Consider the following 16,869-nt stretch of genomic DNA (forward strand, 5'->3'; position numbering starts at 1 on the left):
CTTTACATTTGTTAATGGTGAAATTGGCCTCCTCAAATAGCTTCCTCACTTTAAACTCCTCATTGTAGCCTCTTCCGGTTATGAAACTCTCAACTGGGCCTACATTTTGATAATGACCTCCTTCCATATCTTTCTTTGCAGATATTTGACAATTATATCTTGAATGTCCTTCTTGTAACCTTCATATTAAATTCATATATAATTATGATCACAAAACAAAATAAGATTTAAAAAAATTCCTAAATTATTCTTTTAGATCCAATGGATTACATTTTGAATAACTGTATTACTTACTTTGACTGTCATAAATATTGACATTTTAATTTTTAATTAGATTTAAATTGGTATAATGTTTTTACCATATCCGAAAAATAAAATTCCCATTTTGGCAAATACAGTAGCTGGTTTTTTATTTATAGTACAAGCGAAAATCTAAACTATAGAGATGTGGGTTTCTCATACACACACACTACTACGGTGTTATGAAAGTTCGTATATGAAATCACTAGTTGTTTTATTTGTTTCTCAATATTTGTATTTGTTTCTCCTTTTTATTGCTTCTACCGTAAATGAGAAAATTCGTTGAAAGCATGTCGTTATGTTAGAATCACATTTGTCAGTCCAAATAACCTAATTTTGGCACATATTTATAAGGCCAGTCTTTGAGTTATATTTGAAATGAAAAGTTTTCCTTTTTTTCTTTGGGTCAAAATTAGGATGAAATGATCTCATTCCTATAAAAGAATGGAATTCCCCACATGCCATTTAATCTACTGTCAAAACACAGTGCCTTTCATAGTAGATTGCCACTTCCCTCTCCCAAGGGGTAAAAGGCAGACCAAGTCCTAGTCTCCTGAATACATCATCAAATCAGCATTTCCTAACAATAGCAAAAAGATGTGGTCAGATCACAACCGTCCATTCTGTAATCACCCCTCATAACTTGACAATCCTATGGCCATGATTTTTTCAGACTAAAAACAGTGAAAAACATTAGCAGCATCTACCACCACAAGAACATCATCTGACCGACTACAGCTGAAACGTACAATGTCTTTTTGTCAGCCACAAGACATATTTTCTCCTCTCAAGGATGATCCCCTGCTTTTCCCAAAATTACCACACCAACCCCAAACTCCACCAGATACAGAGGGCCCCACCAAAAGGAAATCCAGCAAATCACAAAATTAGAATTGGTTGGAAGACTATCCACCCAAATTTCCAATACCACAAATGCGATAATTCTATGTGTTATCTGGTGGAAACTGTCATTGAAGATTTAGATCTGATTTGGTGAGTGTATTGCATTGCTTCATAAGTCATAACCTAACCCTAGACTAATTTTTCTTTTTTGTTCTTATTGTCTTTGAGGTGAGACATAGAGATAAGCATACTGTGATAGAGAATCTGCCAAGTAACTACACGAGATTCTCAGATTTTCACTCCAGATTTAACAGATATTCAAAAACTCTTTGGTACATGTTTTTTCTCTGGCTGAATAAAATTTGGAAACCATTCAGATCCATTGAAACTCAATCTTCTTTGCTTCAATACCTTCCATACATTCATGATTTCTCAACAAAAATTTGTAAATTTTTGTGGGTTTTGATACCCTACAAACAAAACTTGTCTTTTTCTCAATAGGTGCGCAGTCACCCACCACCCACCACCACTACCAGATCCTGAACTCCCATCATATTTTCTTAATTTTTATATAAATTATTAAAATTATTATACTCATATATTTATATATAGACAAAACCTCTTTGTGTTATATCACTTATCAAAACAAACCCACACCCCAACTGGGTTCACTCACTCTAATGGAATAACCACACACACACAAAAAAAAGCAAGCACCTTTGGAAAGAAAAGAAAAAACCATATATTTGTTTCCAAGTTTTTCCAACAACCCAATTTGCTTTTCCTCTGTTTTTGCTTTCTGTGTTTTTGTTGCAAAAACACAGTCTTTTGCTCTCATGGAACGTGCAAGGCGGCTGGCTAACCAGGCCTTCGTGAAGCGCTTGGTTTCAGAGGCCAAGCAGTTTCGCCAGAATGAGACTGTGTTGAGCTCTTCAACATCCCCTGTCTTGTACACGCCTTCAAGGTACGTTTCTTCATTGTCTCCATGCTCTTTCATGCGCACAAGTAGCAGATCAGATTCATTAGCAGGCAAAAATGTGTCACATAATGTTGGTTATGGCACTGGGACACAAACAAGGTCGATTTCTGTTGATGCATTGAAAAACAGTGACACTTTTCCTCGCCGCCATAACTCAGCCACCCCAGATGAACAAACCAAAATGGCTGAGTTATGTGGGTTTGGTAGTCTTGATTCACTTATCGATGCCACCGTGCCCAAATCGATTCGACTCGAATCGATGAAGTTTGCCAAGTTTGACGAAGGGTTAACTGAAAGCCAAATGCTTGAGCATATGCAGTATTTGGCTTCCAAGAATAAGATTTTCAAGTCTTTTATTGGGATGGGGTATTATAACACTTATGTCCCTCCTGTGATTTTGAGGAACATAATGGAAAACCCAGCTTGGTATACCCAGTACACTCCTTACCAGGCTGAGATTTCCCAAGGGAGGCTTGAGTCTTTGCTCAATTTCCAGACCCTGATCACTGACCTCACTGGCCTACCCATGTCAAATGCTTCATTGCTTGATGAAGGAACCGCCGCTGCCGAGGCAATGGCGATGTGTAACAACATTCAAAAAGGGAAGAAGAAGACCTTTGTTATTGCTAACAACTGCCACCCCCAGACCATTGATATTTGTAAGACTAGAGCAGATGGTTTTGATCTTAAAGTTGTGACTGCGGATCTTAAGGATATTGATTACAAATCGGGTGATGTTTGTGGTGTTCTTGTTCAGTATCCGGGGACTGAGGGTGAGGTTTTGGATTATGGGGAGTTTATTAAGAATGCTCATGCTAATGGGGTTAAGGTTGTGATGGCAACTGATCTCTTAGCATTGACACTGTTGAAGCCTCCTGGTGAATTTGGGGCAGATATTGTTGTTGGCTCTGCACAGAGGTTTGGTGTTCCAATGGGTTATGGAGGTCCTCATGCAGCATTCCTGGCCACCTCCCAAGAGTACAAGAGGATGATGCCGGGAAGAATTATTGGTGTTAGTGTTGATTCTTCAGGGAAGCCTGCGCTGCGTATGGCGATGCAGACAAGGGAGCAACATATCAGGAGGGACAAGGCTACCAGCAACATTTGCACTGCTCAGGTTCGATACTATTCTTCATTTGATTTCTTTTGTGATTTACTTTTTAGGGCTGACTGATTTAGTTTTTTTTTTTTAATATCAAAGGATAGAATTATTGACATGATTTCCTTAGCTTGGATAACCCAAAAACAAGGAATTACCGAGCAGGCCCCCTCGTGTATTTCAATTTGATTTACTTGGCTTTGTTTGATTGTATATTGTCTTTGTGTAGGCACTACTTGCCAACATGGCTGCCATGTATGCTGTTTATCATGGACCTGAAGGCCTTAAAACCATATCCCAAAGGGTTCATGGTCTTGCTGGGGCATTTGCAGTTGGATTGAAGAAACTTGGGACAGTGGAAGTTCAGGGCCTTCCCTTCTTTGACACTGTGAAGGTTAAGACTTCTGATGCACATGCCATTGCTGATGCTGCAATCAAGCAGGGAATAAATTTGCGAGTAGTAGACACGAACACTGTAAGTTTGTTTGTATCTCCTGCGTCAATTATTCAACTAAAAGCTCTCTAGGGAGAGAGGAGGGAGTATATTGCTCTACTTTATCAGATTACTGAAGGTTAACTCCTTGCAGATTACTGCTTCGTTCGATGAAACAACTACCTTGGAGGATGTTGATAAGCTTTTCAAAGTTTTTGCTTTGGGCAAGCCTGTGAGTATTTTCATGTCTTTATCATAAAGGTGATAGTTGAAATTGTTTATAATTTGCATCCATCTAAGTGAGAATTTTGTTTGATTTTCAGGTTCCTTTCACTGCTGCATCTCTTGCACCAGAAGTTCAGCCTGCAATTCCTTCTGGGCTAACTAGGGAGAGCCCATATCTTACCCATCCAATCTTCAACTCGTATATCTCTTTCCTGATGATTTGAACTCTCACAGTCTGCTATTTGGAAACTAGACTGACTTTCATTTGCTCTCTATTAGGTATCACACGGAGCATGAGTTGCTTAGATACATTCATAGGTTGCAATCAAAGGATCTTTCGCTATGCCACAGTATGATTCCATTGGGATCTTGCACAATGAAATTGAACGCAACAACTGAAATGATGCCAGTGACATGGCCTAGTTTTTCTGACATTCACCCTTTCGCCCCTGCAGAACAGGCTGCGGGTTATCAGGTAGTTACAAATGTTTACTTACAAACAAATTTAACACAGTTGCAAATGTTTTTTTTTTTCCTGAATTTCTTTTTATATGTTGCTTTCCTTCATACAACTAGTAACTTGATAGTGTTTGTTGTCAAATAATAAAATCCAGGAAATGCTCCAAGATTTGGGTGACCTATTGTGTACCCTCACTGGGTTTGACTCTTTTTCGTTGCAACCTAATGCTGGAGCTGCTGGAGAGTATGCTGGGCTGATGGTTATTCGGGCATATCATTTTGTATGGGGACCCTGAGCTTTTCTTGTTTCCCTCTTTCTAATATTTCATAACAAGCACTTTTCTGTAGAGCTTAAAAGAAAACTTTAACTTAAGGTCTTCGAGGTTATGACCTAAAGGTTTATTCTTGTTACGAATCATGCTGAACTGTTCACCGAATACCCACTGCAGGCAAGAGGGGATCACCACCGCAATGTGTGCATTATACCTGTTTCAGCACACGGTACCAATCCTGCTAGTGCTGCAATGTGTGGAATGAAAATTGTCTCTGTTGGAACTGATGCAAAGGGAAACATCAACATTGAAGAGCTGAGGAAGGCTGCTGAAGCAAACAAGGATAACTTATCAGCTCTTATGGTAAGCATCCTATGTTATAAGAGGTTTGAATTATTTGAAATGATCAAAGATGGAGAACTTGTGCAATTTTGACAGACATTTGATCATATTTCGAATTATAGGTGACATATCCGTCAACTCATGGAGTGTATGAAGAAGGTATCGATGAGATATGTAAGATAATCCATGATAATGGAGGTCAAGTATACATGGATGGGGCTAACATGAATGCACAGGTCTGTATTCTCCTACATTACTCCCCTTTTTGGCTCCATGCTTTATAGTTTTGTGCTTGAAATTTAAATTCAAATAGTTTCTGGGCTGCAGGTTGTTGGCTGAGTGTTTTGGTATTAAAATTTCAAATTCATCTACATTTCTGCATGGGCATTCCATTGTGATTGGTTTTTAACTAGTAATTTATTGAACATCTTAATGTTGCCTGTACATATATTATGTTTATTTTTGTAGATAGTTGTAATTCAGGCTCAATTTTTCATGTTCAATCTGACGAAGCTTTTCGTCCTTGCAGGTTGGTCTGACAAGCCCAGGTTGGATTGGAGCTGATGTTTGCCATCTCAATCTCCACAAAACATTTTGCATTCCACATGGAGGTGGTGGTCCTGGCATGGGTCCTATTGGTGTGAAGAAACACTTGGCGCCATTCTTGCCGTCTCATCCTGTGGTAATTTACTCTTTTGAAGGTTTCATGTGATTCTGCAAATTATTGCTTTCTTCATGTTTTTTTTGAACTTGAGATGTGTAAATGGAGGCAGTATCTGTTCATATCTTTCCAACTTCTTGTGATTTATTACATGCTGGATTTCAAAGCTTTTTGACATCGTATTGAAGGTACCTACCGGTGGCTTTCCTGCTCCAGACAAGTCTCAGCCACTTGGTACCATCTCTGCAGCACCTTGGGGTTCTGCACTTATTTTGCCCATATCTTATACTTACATAGCCATGATGGGGTCCAAGGGGCTCACCGATGCATCAAAGATAGCAATTCTAAACGCAAACTACATGGCCAAACGCTTGGAGGTTCCTACTTCTTCCTTCACTGTTGTTTTTGCTTTACAGTTTGAGCTTATGAGGTTATATTTGCTCTGTTTTCTCATGTTGTCTATGTTAATTTCTTACAGGATTATTACCCCATTCTATTCCGTGGTGTCAATGGAACTGTTGCCCACGAATTCATTGTTGACTTGAGAGGCTTTAAGGTATGTTCTTAACACGTGCTTTGATTTAGCCGCTTGTTTCTTACATTCTCTGTCTAATTGAACTCTGGTTTTTTTTTCTCTTTTCCTTGTAGCATACTGCTGGGATAGAGCCTGAAGATGTCGCCAAGCGTCTTATGGACTACGGATTCCATGGACCAACAATGTCATGGCCAGTTCCTGGTACTCTCATGATCGAACCAACAGAAAGTGAAAGCAAGGTACACTCCCACAGAAAGATTTTATATTTTTTCTATTTTTGGGTACTGTTTTTCTTTGGGTTAAGTAAACTCAATGTTTCTTGCAGGCTGAGTTAGACAGGTTTTGCGATGCTCTTATTTCCATTAGAGAAGAGATTGCTGAGATTGAGAAAGGAAAAGCTGATCTCCACAACAATGTCCTCAAGGTAAAAACACTCATTTCTTCTGAAGGTGAAAGCAAATGCAAGTTAAATTGTTCAATACTTATAAAACAAGTTATGAACCTTTCTGCAGGGAGCTCCTCACCCACCATCTCTGCTTATGGGAGATACATGGACTAAGCCATATTCCCGGGAATACGCAGCCTTCCCCGCTTTGTGGCTCCGTTCAGCCAAGTTCTGGCCTACTACAGGTATGCTATTTACACCCCCAAAAAGAACTTGAATAGCGTGCATTTTGGTGTTGTTCTGATTGCTTTAACTGACAACTAAATTTTGTTGACTGTTGCATCAGGACGTGTTGACAATGTGTATGGCGACCGCAACCTCATCTGCACCCTTCAACCGGCACCACAGGCGGTGGAGGAACAAGCGGCAGCCACTGCTTAGTCTTCAGCTCTGTGCCTTTGAACTCAACACAAAGTCTGGTCATGGATATATCTGAAGTCATCATTTCTTCTTCTTCTTCTTCTTCTTCTTCTTCTTCTCCTCCACGTTGTATATAATTATCCATCTTCATACAGCCCCTTATATCTCTGGTGACATTCTTTTCCTATTTATGATGATGACGATTAGATTTTCTAATAACAACTTGTTGCTGATTGCAACTCAGATGTTGTAATTATTATTGCTTCTTTTTTATCTATTTTTCCTTCATTAGGGTCTTAGCTGGGATTATACATTTTCATGTTTTACCTTTTGTTTTTTCCCGCTGCCTAAGATTTAAACATAATTGGGAAAAATAAATAATAAGAAATAGATGCATCTCTTTGTGTCTGTTATTGTGGAGATTCGTGGATGGATAAATACGACGCAGTCAAAGTTTATCTTCTATTAATATGGGGCTAATCCAATTCATTGACAGTTGTGTTATACTTTGATGTGACAGGCAATGCCAATATGCCACATTTACATTTTAAGGAAAGAAAGTATTGTTCCTTTATCCCCTTATCTACATATGTAAGTAGACCAACTCCTCTAACCAACTAGTCTAATTAATTTTTTTATTTTTTATTTTTTAATTATTTATTTATTAAAACATGGTGCAATAAAAACTTTAATAAAAAAAAGCTCCAACGATATGAGGAAGACTTTATTAATCATCAAAAGAAACACGGTTGAACATAAGGCATGACCCCCGATTACAACCATCAATAATCAAAGAGTCCTTTAAAAAAGGTCAAGGGCTCCTCAAACCATTCAAACCTATCACTACTAATAAGCAAAGCCTATGCATGACCTCATTAGCATGTCGACATATGAACACAAAAGTAGTCTCTGTCAAACTTTTACTCATCGCCCTCATGTCCTTAATGATGACTCCATGATTAGATAACACGAGAAGGCTCAAAATAAGTAAGATTGCTGTTAAATAAACTATCTACAAAATAATAAATTTTATATTTTAAAATAGGTTTTTTTTTTTTTTTTTTTTTTTTGTGTGTGTGTGTGTGGAGATATTTAGTCATATACTTATTTTTAGCACTAATGATATAGATAAACCATATACCATTTAATTTCTATACTTGTTTTGCGTTTTTTTAATAAGGTTTTAGAGTTTGGCTTGTTTTAAGAAATTGATGGCGGTTTTGTAATTTATAAGAATTTAAAAATCTCTTTATTATATTGTAAATAAGCTTTGAATGTGTTTCTAAAGTTCATTTCATATCGATTTTTTTTTTAATAATTTAGACCTTTATATTTAGTATAATAGTAAATCTCCCATATTTTCTTAGGTTCGATTTCTTTCCTTATTAGGGTGCTTTACATTTTCTTTTCCTTTATTTATAAGGCAATATTCTTAGATGTCTTATTCGGAAACAAAACGAAAAAGGAAGATAACATTGATTATAGACCATAACTTTGGAATAGGCTCCCGGCTTTCAACACGGGCCTTGGCGTATGGTGATCGCCGATCGGTGTCCAAACAGACCCATACCCAAAAACAAACAAAAAACCAGTCCTTTAAAAGCTCTAAACAAATCCGTACGACTTTAAAGATAGAGTGGGCCCCACCTCGAGGGTCCTACAAAATTATTTAAAATAATAAAATAAGAAATGACAATGGATAAATAAAATACTATTCCCACTACACACTACGCTGAGGTTGCGTGCGATATTTTTTTTAAAACAAAGGAAAAAAAAAAAAAAAAGATGAATGCTGAAGTCAAATTTGTTTTTTCAGCCCCTCGCTCTTTCTTATAGTCATAATTAATTACCATCAAAACGAAGCAAGATGTATAATTTGCATAATTAACTTTCTAATTGTTGTTTATATTTATGTTGGTTTACGTTCTTTCTTTATCTATCTATTGATATCTCATTTTGCACATTGCTGAGTTCAACGTGGATCTCATACAACGAACGTACCAACATTATGCTGCACCCTTCATTGCTCCATCCACCACGTTGTGTATGAATTTCAAATCATTTGCTTTTGACCATCGCATTGCCTCTTTCCAACCGTAGAAAGTTAGAAACATCTCTGATCATGATATCAACATATGTTTCGGTATAAATCTCTCACGCAATCTTTTTGTCTGTTTAGTAACATCTTTGTTTTCATTTTTATACGAGAAATTAAATATAAATAAAAAATAACGAAAAATGATAAGATTTATGATAAGTTTGAAAATTTATAGAACAGAGTAGTCGGTGCAGCCACCACTCAGAGAAGTGGGGTAAGGCTACTATATCAAGACATTCTTGATAAACGTGAAGGATACCACCAAATGGCTCTTTATATATTTAATTCCTCAACGATAATAAACGTCTATAAATTCGCATAGATTATACAATCGTGCAATGTCTATATCATAAATGTGGAATCAATACAACATAAAATGATACTGGTGAATCCCACCACACTTCTTTTTATCTTTTTCACACCTCAACCTCAACATACACTACAAAATGCATCTATGAGTTACAATTGTCGTATTCTCAACATGATTGTGTTAAAGTTGTCGAACTCTCTGAATATCACAATATCTATATAATAAATACATAATCAACATAGGAAAAGAATAGCAATGAGTCTCACCACACTGCTCTTCATCTTTTTCACACCTACAATTGTGTTACGGCTGTCAAACTCTCTTCATGTCGCAATATTTAGATCATAAATACATAATCAACATAGGAAAATGATAGCGATGAGTCTCATCGCACTTCTCTTTATATTTTTCACACCTCAACTTCAACAAACAATGCTGGATACGTATACGAGTTACATTTGTTGTATTCTTAATAGAATTGTGTTACAGCTGTCGAATTCTCAGTATCACGATATCCGGATCATAAATACAGAATCAATACAAACGTAAATGCTTATCTCTTCATCATCATAATCACAAGTTGATCTTTGGAAATGGGATGGAGTGAAGCCCATTTATATAAGGCAATGCCATTTTGGTCATAGAGACCCATAACACCACCATCATCATCACAATCCCAACCGTTGGATATCTAACATTTCCACCTGGAAAATGCATCATACATACTCAACGGTCAAGATTGGGTGAAGTCCATAGTAAAGATGTGTGGATGAGCGTATGAACACAGTAGTGGGAGTCCTTCACTTGACTTGGGGGTGAGGAAATATAAACAAATTGTAGAAATTGTTTATTGGTTTTATGGGTTTTTATTAAGCGTGTTGGAGGGAATGAGAGAAAGGGTGAGCGGTTAATCGAAGTCTCTCTCTAAGTGGTGGTAGCTTGACGAAGAAGGGTGCGCAGGTTAAGCGAATCTGCTTTGTTTTCTAGTGGGCGTAGTTTAATCCAGTAGACAGAGAGAAGAAGAGAGAGACAGAAGGATTTCATAATTTCCATTGATGATCGATGTCGAAGATGAAGCACCTACTAAGAAAGCTTCACATCGGTGGAGGACTCAATGAGCACCAAAGACTGGCCGAGACCCGACCCGAGACGAGTCCGAGCACGAATCTCAACCCTACCGCTTCTTCGCCGGCGTCGTCCACGGGTTCGGCTACAATGGGGAGAATCACGGCCGTTGAATCGGTGAGTGATCGGACGGCTGGGGACGGTGGTAGCGGTGGGGGCGTGGATTACAATTTATTGGAGGAGGAGTTTCAGGTCCAGTTGGCCTTAGCGATCAGCGCTTCGGATCCCGATTCGCGCGACGACCCCGATTCGGCTCAGATCGACGCCGCCAAGCGGATTAGCCTCGGCTGCCCGGCTACCGTCACCGACACTCAAGCCCCCTTCGAGATTCTCTCACTTCGCTATTGGGTACGTTTTTCTAATAGAAATATTTCTAGGGTTAATCATTTTCCCGCATTTACGACTTAATCTGAGCCAATTGGAGTGGATTAGGTTTTCTGCAAACTTTGAATATTGTTCGTTGTGTTTATATGGAATGGTAATTTGCATTTCGTTTCTTGGATCATTTTCTAACCATAGGGCGATGATAATGGTGTGAGGATTATCTTTAAAAGGTTTGATAGCTGAACTATGGATTGCTTTGTATTGCTTACGGTGCCATTTTCTTAACAATTTCATGTTGAATCATTGTGCCAGTTATGTTAGGCGGGTGCTTCTTGTTAGTTCGGTACCAAAAAATTTGTGAGCCGTAAGAATAGTGCATTGGTTCAAGGATAATTATTGGTTTCATTTTGCAATTACAATTACTTTCCAACCTTATCTGAATCAAGTTCCTTCGGTTTTATTTTTCTTCTTTGCGTCTTAAGTTTGAATTTGGTGCGGTATAGTTCTTTAATATTGTCAATTTCGATGAAATTAGCTTCTTAACAAATTTTTATAACATGCAGAGCCAGAATGTTGTAGATTACAATGAAAAAGTGGTCGATGGATTTTATGACGTGTATGGAATGACCTCAAATTCTCTTAGACAAGGGAAGATGCCATTGTTAGTGGATCTTCAAGCTGTGTCTGTTTCAGATAATGTTGATTATGATGTCATATTAGTTAACCGGTTGGTGGATCCTGAACTGCAACAACTGGAGAAAACAGCATACGCTGTATCTCTAGAGTCACGGATTTCTCAACATGGTGTCCTTTTAAGTGGATTAATTCAGAAAATTGCTGATATTGTTGTTGATAGAATGGGTGGTCCAGTTGGGGATGCTGATGAAATTTTGAGAAGGTGGAAAGTGAGGAGGTACGAGTTACGGAGTTCGATGAAGACTATCATTCTTCCCCTTGGACTTATTGATGTTGGACTTTCACGCCACAGGGCGCTGCTCTTTAAGGTTGTGACAGTTTTTTTTACTACCTTATTTGTCAAACTGAATCATAGACAAAACATTGTGCACCATGTAACTTACTAACATCTTCATTGCTTTTCTCAAAATGCGACTCTCATTCTTTTGCCCTTTCAATTGCTTTTCTGTTGTTAATTGTTTCATACCTTTGGTTCTAGGTACTGGCTGATAGGATAAATCTTCCATGTATGCTGGTCAAAGGTAGCTACTACACTGGTACTGATGATGGAGCTGTAAACTTGATTAAAATTGATAGTGGAAGGTAATGGCCATCAATTCTAAATTTCTATGTTTATGCATAATTTTCTGATAACTTCAATCCAGTAAATCTTGTGATGTAGTAACTTTTTTGTGCCCTATGCTTGTCGCTGAATTGTTACTTTAACATAATGTCATGGTGTGTCAAATGGGATTGCAGATAGTGATGGTCAAGTTTGTAGGGTAGTTTATGAGGGTTTGGATTATCAGATGTGGTGGGGGTGCCATAGGTAAGGGGAGCACCATAGATGGGGGCTGAGCTCAATTTGTAGCCACAATTTTTTATTGAGTGCAGCTCTTATCCCGAAAATTTCAAATCCAGATGCTTAAAGAACACCCTGTGTCCAACGTTCATATGAGATTTTTTTTTGTTATTCAAAATGTACTTATGTCAAGAGGCTGATACAAAATTAGAATATTTTTGGTTGCTTTCTATGTGAAGTGCTTTGATATGTGAATGAAATTTGAAAATTAAATCTATACATATATGTGATTTTCATATATTCTCTGCAGGTCCTTTGGTTTCAGATGCCTCTCTAATTTTAAGCTGTTTTAACTTTCTATCATGTTTAAGTAAGGATATTAGAATTAAAGGTTCATGATATTTGTTTTCTGCTTTGCTCCTAAAATTCTGTGCACATTTTCCATCTAAGGTGAATTGGTGCAAGCCGGAAGATGTCCTGGAACTATTACCGATGATTAATGGGGTTGTTTCTCTGTGCAGTGAATATATTATTGATCTGATGGGTGCTCCTGGAACGCTTATTCCTGCCGAGGTGCCCAGTAGCCAGCTACCAAATTCTTTCTTTGCCATAAGGAGCTTTCAAGATGCCACCGAATTGCCCAAAGATATGTGTTTGTTGCAAGCTGAAGGCACTGGAATGTTGGCAGTTCCACCCGATCTTGACAGACTTTCTAGAGTTGGCAGCTCACAGTCAGAAGAAGCATCATATGTAGGTGTTCAAACAAAAAATGATAGAAGCGTTGTTGAAGAAAATCAAACTGAGAGTTTGAGAAGCGAGATTGGGACTCCTCTTAGATCACTTCGTAAATCATGTGAAAGTTCATCAGGCACATCTGAGAAAGCCACATCTGCACAAAAAAGGAAAGTGAAAAATGTGTCAAAGTATGTCATCAGTGCAGCAAAGAACCCAGAATTTGCACAGAAACTACATGCTGTATTGTTGGAGAGTGGTGCATCACCTCCCCCAGATTTATTTTCAGATATGAATCCTCAATATCTGGACGAAGCTAAATTGCTTGATCAAATCCATGCAAATGGGAAACTTGTAGATGATGGGATTCATAATTATCTGGTTCAGTTATTATCAGGCAACGAGCAATCCACTCAAGCTGCTGCTGCAGTGAGCTATGACAATTTTGATAACTTTCTAAAACAATCTGCCGTGGACTTAGCAGAGCAACGAAATGAATTGGAGACGAACATTTTATCTCTTCCCTCTGATACTGTTGATGAGGGATTTGTAATTGTTTCTGGTGGAACTAGTGAAACAACCCAGATCGGTGCTAAAAGTTCAGATCCTGTTCTTGTTAGTCCCCAAGGAATGAATTCAGAAGCTTTTCATGAGGATAAAAGCCATGAACTTTCCTTATCTAAACCAATGGAAACAGCCAATAGTGGCCTGTGTACTAGTTGCGATAGTCACTATGAGAGGTACCCAGCACTGGGAGAAGTTGCAGAGTGGGAAATTTTATGGGAGGATCTTCAGATTGGTGAGCGCATTGGCATTGGTAAGCACCCATCTGTTGGTTAAATTTGGTATATGTTTTAGAAACAGGCTCACAATATTTCCTCTCTGGTAGGTTCATATGGCGAGGTATATCATGCAGATTGGAATGGCACTGTAAGTGTTCTTTCCAACACTAATAGTCATTCGTCATATTCCTTTTCCTTGGCTATACATACAAAATTACTTAGCATGTAATATTTTGTTGATCCGTTGATTTAAAGAAATGCTAATATTTGCAACAATTTGATAAATGCTTTTAAACTCTCTTTTCTAACAAAATAGAGAGATACTTTAAAATTGATATCAGCATATTGGTTGCATTTTTCTTATTGGTTTTCTTGTTGAAGTAGAAGTGCCAGTTGTTCACATGGTTTGGAATTTCGATGATATCCTCGAAATTTCTCTCCTTGACAAGCACTGATAGTAGATAAAACATTTCCCAATTTTTTTAATCATATTTCACTCAAAGTCTCTCAACATCGATATTTTGTCAATATTTTGTTGATAGTTTCTGTACTTTCAACGATGATACTTTCGTTAACATCAATATTTGATATGCTGTTTTTTATTGGCATATGTTGGTTTTTGATGATGGCATGAGGCTTGTTATGGTAATTCTGACTGCTATCATTACAAATTGTTTATCGGTCTGTGTTGACTTTTTGCATGACAGGAAGTAGCTGTGAAAAAATTTTTGGATCAAGATTTTTCTGGTGATGCTTTAGTTCAGTTTAAATGTGAAGTAAGCATCAAGACTTGAGTTTGTATATCATATTTGTCGATTATATATAAGCATAAAATTCAAATTCATTGGTTTTGTATTAATTATAGTTGATTTTTGGTGTTTGTTCATGCAGGTAGAAATTATGTTAAGACTTAGACATCCCAATGTTGTCCTTTTCATGGGGGCAGTTACTCGCCCTCCCCATTTCTCTATCCTGACAGAGTATCTTCCCAGGTTGATTTCCTTATTACTTGTCCTTTATCAGATTTGTTATATTTCTGAAATTGAATGACCATATGTAATTTAAATCATACAAAGTAATAAAGTAGAAGGAAAAAAAAAACTGATGTGTATGCATGCAGTCCAAGATAACTAGGAAAGCCTGTAACTAGGCAAAAATAGGTCTATCAAGCAAAAAATTCCTTTACGGGGGCAGGAACATCATCCAACCAACTAGACGTCCACAACCCTGTTTCCTTGACATTGAGTCATTAGTTATCTGTTTAATCTTATTCTCTTGTTTTGTTCCTTAATCATTCACCTGATACACAGGGGGAGTTTATATAGACTTTTGCATCGTCCCAATTCTCAACTTGATGAAAAGAGGCGAATGCGAATGGCTTTTGATGTGGTAAAACAGATTTTTTATATATTTCTTTGTAGTTTTTCCTTTCCGGTTTCTTTTTGATTTCTTAATCAGTGCTCCCTGAATTTATGCAGGCCAAAGGAATGAATTACCTGCATACTAGCCATCCTACTGTTGTGCATCGAGACCTGAAGTCTCCAAATCTCCTTGTTGATAAGAATTGGAATGTGAAGGTCAACTCAAAACCACCACTTGCGTTTTAAGTTTCCCTGATAATGCTTTTTTTAGTCATTTATATTTTTTCCTCTTTCAATATAGATAGATTGATATTGATATCTCTATTGGTGGGAGAAAAATTGATTATTCTTTCTCAAACATCTTGTTTATATTGTGGTGCAGGTTTGTGACTTTGGGTTGTCACGTACAAAGCACCATACTTTTCTGTCTTCGAAGTCTACTGCTGGGACGGTAATATTTGTTCAATATGAATCTTGAAAACAAAGTTGAATACCCTATCATATGATCAATATCTCATAAAAAGGATTTTTTACAAGAATAGAAACTCAAGTACCCTTTTGTTTTATGTACTCATTGCGTACTATTGGAGTGCAGCCCGAGTGGATGGCACCGGAAGTTTTAAGGAATGAACCAGCTAATGAGAAGTAAGTTGCCGGAAGGTGGATGCATTTTGGGAATTTTCGTTCTGGAGGTTACCATTACAATAAGCTTTGCTTGTTGCTTGCTTGCAGGTGTGATGTGTACAGTTTTGGTGTCATCTTATGGGAACTGGCTACTTGCTGCGTCCCATGGAAAGGATTGAATCCAATGCAGGTTGTAGGAGCGGTTGGATTCCAAAATAGGCGTCTTGAAATTCCAGAGGACATGGATCCAGTGGTTGCTGAGATAATACGTGATTGTTGGCAAAGGTAAGTTCTACACTCTTTAGGCAAAAATAGGGAGTCTGTAGAGAGCCAAGTTTCTTAGAAATTGAACCTGAACAGCTTGACTTATACCATAACTGAGCTTGGCTAATCCAGATTTGCTCCGTTTGCAGAGAGCCAAATCTACGGCCTTCGTTCTCGCAACTCATGGTCCGTCTCCGACGTCTTCAACGCCTTGTTGGAAGAACAAACTCTACAAACCAAACGACTGAATAACCCCAAAAAAGAAAAAACTTTACCGTGTTAATAATTGAAGTTGAAGTTGTTCCTTGTCTCGAAGAGCGGGGGCAGCATATAAGTTTTTGTCTTCAATGCAAGAAGGAAAAAGAGAATGCTGGATTTGGAAGTGTTGGCTCAGTCAAAGTGGGGGCTCAGCACAACCTATACGGAAAAGAAGAGTGGAAAACCCTCCTAAATTAATAGACTGCATAAGAAGGGCAGTGGAGGTCCCATTGAAGACCAGTCTCTCTAGTAGTAGTAGTAATAGTAGGTTGTATCAAATCTGCATGTAAGAAAAAAAAAATTGTAGAAAAAAAAGAAGAAAAAACTGAAAAAGAAAGGAAGAAAGAAACTAATAATTCTTAATTCTGCTACTGTGGAGATCTCATTTGGGAATTGTAAACATCTGATCTCTGCATATGTTATTGTGAAAAGAGTAAATACATTTGGAGGAAGAAAGAAGAAAGAGGAAGAATTTATGTGCAATCCAGAACTAACATTATTTGTCATTGTACACCTTTAAATAAACTTCAATTTAAATCAAAATAATAACCCCAATATTTC

The 16,869-nt window shown here is 37.7% G+C and overlaps 2 protein-coding genes across 2 annotated transcripts; both read left to right on the top strand.

Annotated features, from left to right (window-relative positions):
- LOC18788414 (glycine dehydrogenase (decarboxylating), mitochondrial) lies at positions 1,440 to 7,348 on the top strand. The gene is made up of 15 exons (XM_020562296.1): positions 1,440 to 3,239; positions 3,451 to 3,696; positions 3,809 to 3,886; positions 3,978 to 4,078; positions 4,159 to 4,354; positions 4,494 to 4,619; positions 4,788 to 4,973; positions 5,075 to 5,188; positions 5,482 to 5,634; positions 5,802 to 5,990; positions 6,092 to 6,169; positions 6,262 to 6,387; positions 6,474 to 6,572; positions 6,661 to 6,778; positions 6,880 to 7,348. The coding sequence occupies exons 1-15, from the start codon at positions 1,980 to 1,982 to the stop codon at positions 6,972 to 6,974; spliced, it is 3,165 nt and encodes a 1,054-aa protein (XP_020417885.1). The 5' UTR covers positions 1,440 to 1,979; the 3' UTR covers positions 6,975 to 7,348.
- On the top strand, positions 10,119 to 16,813 carry LOC18793403 (serine/threonine-protein kinase EDR1). Its single transcript, XM_007225272.2, has 13 exons — positions 10,119 to 10,834; positions 11,374 to 11,814; positions 11,985 to 12,088; positions 12,809 to 13,836; positions 13,909 to 13,949; positions 14,509 to 14,577; positions 14,693 to 14,793; positions 15,112 to 15,190; positions 15,280 to 15,378; positions 15,545 to 15,613; positions 15,758 to 15,807; positions 15,895 to 16,071; positions 16,200 to 16,813. Exons 1-13 carry the CDS (start codon positions 10,424 to 10,426, stop codon positions 16,300 to 16,302), a joined length of 2,772 nt encoding a protein of 923 aa, XP_007225334.1. The 5' UTR covers positions 10,119 to 10,423; the 3' UTR covers positions 16,303 to 16,813.

This window comes from Prunus persica, chromosome G1, assembly GCF_000346465.2.
Source record: "Prunus persica cultivar Lovell chromosome G1, Prunus_persica_NCBIv2, whole genome shotgun sequence".
Classification (NCBI taxonomy): Eukaryota; Viridiplantae; Streptophyta; class Magnoliopsida; order Rosales; family Rosaceae; genus Prunus; species Prunus persica.